The sequence below is a fragment of the Vigna unguiculata genome, chromosome 5 (assembly GCF_004118075.2).
Source record: "Vigna unguiculata cultivar IT97K-499-35 chromosome 5, ASM411807v1, whole genome shotgun sequence".
NCBI classification, from domain to species: Eukaryota; Viridiplantae; Streptophyta; class Magnoliopsida; order Fabales; family Fabaceae; genus Vigna; species Vigna unguiculata.
This window is the reverse complement of record NC_040283.1, coordinates 45,791,062-45,797,494: the sequence shown is the minus strand read 5'-3', so window position 1 is coordinate 45,797,494 and position 6,433 is coordinate 45,791,062. Positions and strand designations below refer to the sequence as shown.

At 31.1% G+C, this 6,433-nt stretch overlaps 1 protein-coding gene across 1 annotated transcript; it reads left to right on the top strand.

The window, feature by feature from the left end:
* Window positions 1-2,157: 2,157 nt before the first annotated feature.
* Window positions 2,158-5,940, top strand: LOC114185962 (beta-glucosidase 24-like). Its single transcript, XM_028073953.1, has 14 exons — window positions 2,158-2,465; window positions 2,752-2,876; window positions 3,098-3,167; window positions 3,483-3,541; window positions 3,644-3,719; window positions 3,826-3,912; window positions 4,021-4,108; window positions 4,209-4,464; window positions 4,586-4,701; window positions 4,783-5,015; window positions 5,102-5,133; window positions 5,225-5,327; window positions 5,421-5,532; window positions 5,615-5,940. Exons 1-14 carry the CDS (start codon window positions 2,198-2,200, stop codon window positions 5,796-5,798), a joined length of 1,809 nt encoding a protein of 602 aa, XP_027929754.1. The 5' UTR covers window positions 2,158-2,197; the 3' UTR covers window positions 5,799-5,940.
* The last annotated feature ends 493 nt before the right edge of the window (window positions 5,941-6,433 follow it).

The window sequence follows — 6,433 nt, the reverse complement described above, 5'->3', positions numbered from 1 at the left end:
TAAAATTAGATTATTAAAATGTCCTTATTGTTAAAAGTAAGTAATATAAAATAATATATAAATAACTTAGAATTAATTTTTAAAATTTTATTGAATGATTGAAATTATAAAAAAAATTATTTATAAAAAAATAAACAACACAATATAATTGGTATGAAAAATAAATTTAACATTTACCTATTGAATGTTTATGTAGAAAATAATTTATTGATGTTTTCTATTTTATTTTCTTTTTAATTGTAATTTTATAAGTAACACAAGTTAAAAATTAAATTGTTTAAAAACCACATTGAAACCATAATAACCACGTTGAAACATAATGGATCTTAGGTGGTGGAGGAATTGTTCCTTAAAGACCAAGAAATCGTTCCACACAAAGGTGAAATCATTCAAAGAAATGGCGGAATCATTCCAAAACAACAAGCATTCTGTTGGAATGATTCCATCCACGTTGCAGTTGTTCGTCTTCCTGCAACACATAATCTTCCTGGTTCATCTTCTTCCACCATGTTGTTGGAATGGTTCCAACCACAACAAATGTTTTTCCTAGTTTGTCTTCCTCCACCGTTGTTGGAATCTTCCATGGCCACTTCACCATTGTTTTTTTATTTCCACAAAACCACACAATGAAAGACATACAACTAAAAACTCACTTGAAAACGGGTTCGAGATTGTGTGAACACGTGAAATTATTACGAGGGTAGTGCACAAAAAACTAAATATGAAGAGGACAATTTAGTAATTATGCCTCATTCACCTTCTAATCTTACCAACACTAGTGGGATGTCATTTACTACCAATCCTACTAATCCTCGCTCCATGTCCCTTTCCTCACCCCTCACTCCAAAAACAACCACGTATTCACTTTCTAATCGTCTCTTTCCATTTCTCATCAGTAAATTCACCAAAAATAACACAGTTTAAAACAATCTCACTTTTAACCAGATAAAGTAAAAGAGTGGTATTTCCACTCGAACTTCGGTTGAAATTACAAAATAAAAAATTAAGTAGAATTAAATTTGTGTTTAATTCTAACATTTTCTTTTCATTCAAAAGTCACGAAATGTCAATACGAATTTGTTATAAGAAGTCTGAAATCGTGTTATTTATGCATAGTTTCCCATGACAAAATTATGTCATGCAAATATGACTTGTCATTACAAAAAAATCTCTAAATTTGGTATAATTTTAATAATTAAAAATAATTAGTCATTATAATAATCAATTCAAAAATTATTTTAATTATCGAGAATCTTTAATTTATAAATTAGAATTTAAATTGATCACTATGACTAATTATTTTTTATTTTTGAAATTAATCATTATTTAAAAATTTTCTTGTAGTATATTCATATACATAAAATTTATAAAATTTGTTATTTCAATAACTATTATTTAAAATTACATTAATTATTAAAAATTCCGAAAATGTAGTTACAAAAGTATAAACAACTACTATTTTAATCATTTTGTTATCTTTTATTACTAATTTGTTTGACTTCATAGTAAGCATAAGAAGAGTCTAGATCTAGTGCAGGGATATAATTTGTGGAAAATCGAAATTAGAAGTAATAGTAGATCTAGTAACAGATACTAGGTTTTGTGAGCAATCGGAACAGGGAAAATGAGAATGGGTGGGAGCGTTGAACTTTCATCAGATTAATTGAAAAATCATCGGCACCTTTATGTGTTGAACTGACTAGGAATTATTGTAATTCCTCTTAAAAATTCCCTGTTAAAATATAATTTTTGTAGTGTTTAGTGTAGAGATGTAATTTTTTGAAAATCGAAATTAGAAGTAATAGTAGATTTTTTTTCTTTTTTATAATAAGACTCTTTATATTATTTCATACTAAAACCTACATTCCACTTCGTTTCGTGGCACGCGGAGCTTGTAACTTTTGAGACTTGAATTTAGTTATAAGCAACCTTCAATTCCCTCGTTTGCCTTTGGGTGAATAAATATGGAGTTAGATAATCTTATTTATCCATTTTGGAAATATTTTCGAAAAATACCCACGTGGATGGTGCAAAACCCTAAACTTTGAAAACACGTGAACGGTAACAGACATCAGTCTACACCGGGACACAACTTTTTAATAGCTGTAGAGGGTTCTTCTGCATGTCATAAACTCTATATATAGTGGCTCATTCAGAGGCCAAAGATGTGAACAATTTGTATTCTTTGAGGAGAAGAATGGCTTACACACAAGCTTTCTTGCAGCTCCGTGCCCTAACCACCCCGGTCAGAGCTTGGCCACACCGGGAAGTGAAGAGCACCACACGAAACCACATTGTTTGCAAGGCGGAGAAGGAGGACGTGGAAGAGGGTGACGCCTCCACCCTCAGCCTTCTCTCTCGCAGATTGGCCCTCGGCACTGCCCTCATCGGTGGTGCTGCTGTTGCTGGCACTAAGGCCTCACCTGCAGATGCTGCTATTGCAAAACGCTCTCTGGAGAAACCTAGTATTTTACTCTTCATCACTTCTTTTATCACTCAACATCTGCATGTTTCTTTTTAACGTCTTAGTTCTAATTTCATACCTCGGATATCAAAAATGAATGTCAATCTTACTGTCTATATGTCGTATGTTGTTGGAAGTCTACTAGAAATAATTTCAGTATTTTCGAAATGTTTATTATCTATAGCATAAGATATTATTTTACTGTATCAGTACTGCATTAAGCAGAATCAGAGTGTGGTAATAACTGAACATGGCATGTAATGAGTTTATTGTGTTGGGTACTGTAGCAGTTAGCGTATTACCAGCAGTAAGTACTGAGGAATATCCTGCATCGGTTGTGGAAGCTCTTTCTCTCAATCGAAGCAGTTTTCCCGAGGGCTTTGTTTTCGGGACAGCGTCCGCGGCTTACCAGGTATATGCACTCCATAAAACATACGTATGCTTTTGTTACATTTTATTCTATTTGTCGCATAAATAAATTTTTTTATTTTGTGTAACTAAAATTTATGATACGTAAATGTTTCTCTATATATAAATTAAACATCACATCACTTTATTCTGATGAGAAGTTAAGCTTTGAGATTTCAACCTAAACTCACGTGATTTTGTTATGTTCATAATATGTACCTACAGTACGAAGGAGCGGCATCTGAAGGTGGAAGAAAAGCAAGTGTATGGGATGCATTCACCCATAGATATCCAGGTTTTTCTCTCTTTCTGTCTCTAACATTATATCAAGGAGAGGGGAAAATAATTTCTTTCATTTTACTTTATTTCTGTTTTAATAGTTAGTTGTGAATATCTAATTACTTAAGTGAAAATAAATAAATAAAACGCGAAGGAAAAAGAATAATTAAAAGTAGTATAATTGCACGATGAGAGAAAAGTTATAAGAAATAACAAAACTATTTGAACTAAAACAATTATACAATATAAATTTATAAAAAAAAAAAATTGTTTCTAAGATTTTTAGAGTTTATATTATATATTCTTACTACAAATTTGTAATAACTTGCAGAGCGGATAGATGACAGAAGCAATGGAGATGTAGCAGTTGACGAATATCATCGTTACTTGGTAAAGTCCAATTTCTTAATGATCATAACGTAGAGTAGTCAGTTATCTTGTCCTTCAAAACGATTCATTAAATTTTTATGTTGTTTTTCATTTATATAACAGGAAGATGTTCAGATAATGAAGGATATGAATCTGGATGCATACAGATTCTCCGTCTCGTGGTCTAGAATAATACCAAGTGAGATCAAAGTTGATGAACTATTATTGTGTTTGTTATCATTGTTATGGGATCTTTCATTGTTAATGATTTCAATCTTCTTTTTTCTTAAATTATTGATATATAGATGGAAAAGTGGGCGAAAACGAGGAGGGTGTAAACCAAGAAGGAATCGATTATTACAATGACCTCATCGATAATCTAATAGCCAACGGTGAATATCCACGATTTCCTCTCCTGGTTTTTCTTCATTAAAATTTACATTTGAAAGGAGTTTCTTAAGTAAATGACAATAATCATGTTTTACATATTAACCTCGCAGGTCTAGAACCCTATATCACACTGTTTCACTGGGATACTCCCCAAGCCTTACAAGAAGAGTATGGAGGTTTCTTATCTCATCAGATTGTGTAAGTTATTCAAAACTTATCCTTCATTCAACAAGAGTTACTTACTATTTATTAAGTTACTAATTTTAAAATCTATATTTTGTTGTATTCTTGATTTCAGAGATGATTTTAAAGACTTCGCAAAAGTTTGTTTCAAATACTTCGGAGACAGGGTGAAACATTGGATCACTCTGAATGAACCATGGTCTTATAGTAATGGTGGTTATGCAATTGGGGCCTTTGCACCAGGTCGATGTTCTGAATGGCAAGATCCAACTTGTCTCGGTGGTGATTCAGGAACAGAACCATATATAGTTACACATAATCTCCTACTTTCTCATGCAGCTGCTGTAGATGTGTACAGGAATGAGTTCAAGGTTGTTTTTTTATCAGAACTTTTAAATCTTCAAATTTTATTAGATTTCCACATCGCTACGAGTGTTCAAGTACTTTGGTACAACTCTGTCACTAAATTAACGTTTGAAACACTTTATCCAGGAAAGTCAAAATGGAATGATGGGCATAACAATTATTGCTAATTGGTACGAGCCATATACTGATGCCGCAGAAGATGTAGCCGCTGCGAAACGAGCACTTGACTTCATGTTTGGATGGTAAGTGCTTAACTCTACATAAGTTAGAAACAAACAAAAATAATCTGAATTTGATATTTTGATTTGTGACAATGATTATAGGTACATGGAACCATTGACATCAGGAAAATACCCAGACACTATGCGTAAATTAGTTGGTAAACGATTACCAGAGTTCAGTGCAGAAGAATCAACACTTCTTGCTGGTTCATTTGATTTTCTTGGATTAAACTATTACACCACTAACTATGCTGCGAATCGACCCAAAGTTGAACCTAGTACTACATCCAAAGACGAACCTAGTTATACTACTGATGCAAATGTCACTTATCTAAGTGAGAAATTCTCTATCTTTCAATTATGTAAATTATATATCTTGAATTTCTTAATATCTCATCTTGCTTTTGTTTTCGTTGCTCAGCTGAACGCAATGGTATTCCGGTCGGTACTCCGGTATGTATATGAACATGTCAAATTTTAATATTATTATTATTATTGTTATTTTTATAATTTTATTTCATGTAACTTCATATTTATTTTGCAGACCGCTTCTGATTGGTTATATGTATGTCCCAAAGGATTTAAAGACTTGTTGCTTTATACCAAAGCAACGTACAATAATCCTTTGATTTATATAACTGAAAATGGTAATTATACAAAAAAAAAGAATTATTATCTTTGAAATATAGTGTAAAGAATTCTCTTTTAACATAGTGACGTTTATTGATTTTAAATCACAGGTAGAGGTAACGATGTGAATGATGAAGCACAGACACTTGAGGAAGCTCTTCTTGACATTTATCGAATCGATTATTATTATCGCCATCTTTATTATCTGCTTTCAGCAATCGGGTAATGGTTTTTCTTTTTGTTTTTCCTTATTTGAATCATTATTTTAAAATCTAATTTGAATTTCTTATGTTAATTTTGTAAGGGAGGGCGTGAATGTACAAGGATATTTTGCATGGTCGCTGTTAGATAATTTTGAGTGGAAGAATGGTTATTCAGTGGGATTTGGACTGAACTATGTTGACAGAAACGATGGTTTGAAGAGATACGCCAAACTCTCTGCACAATGGTTTACGAATTTTCTTAAAAAACCATCACTTCCCAAATGATGAGAGCATCTAAAGCAAACTTCTGTTCAAGACTTTGGAAAGACTCTCTAGTGTGATGTTGCCAGTTTAATGCATTTCAATAAAGTGTGTGCTTGTTAAACTTTTTATCAATGCAGCTTTTAATAAATTTAGTTATAAATTATTTCCTCATTGTTCTTTATCAGAGAAAACATATTTATTTAATTATTCTTATTCGATTTCTGTTAGAAATTCAATTATAAGTTTAAATTTTATATTAAATAAAAATGAAAAAGTTAAGTATTATATAAAAATTAAAATTTTTAAATTATGATTTTTATTAGAAGCCGTGTCAATTACCGAATTTTGACACCTATTCTTTTTTAATTTACAGTTACCCTGACCACAAAAAAAATAGTTTTTCACTTCAGTAATATATGTTTCTGTTGTCTTCAAAACTAAAATCTAATACAATTAAAAAAATATTTTAATAAAAAAATTAAAGAAACAGACCTAGATTTTTAATCACAACTGAAGTCTATTTCCTTTCAATTTCAAAAACCTAAAAGAGCATATTCGATTATATGTTTCGATTCTAAGAACAAATCTAGAAATTAAAAAAATGGGGTCGAAAGAAAATAAAATTTAATATAAAATATATAAATTTATATAAAAAT

Excerpts from the sequence above, each read along its gene's own strand:
- LOC114185962 (XM_028073953.1), top strand. The coding sequence starts at position 2,198 with ATGGCTTACACACAAGCTTTCTTGCAGCTCCGTGCCCTAACCACCCCG. Across the intron at positions 3,542-3,643 it reads ACGAATATCATCGTTACTTG|GAAGATGTTCAGATAATGAA; the intron begins GTAAAGTCCAAT and ends TTTATATAACAG. Across the intron at positions 4,465-4,585 it reads TGTACAGGAATGAGTTCAAG|GAAAGTCAAAATGGAATGAT; the intron begins GTTGTTTTTTTA and ends CACTTTATCCAG.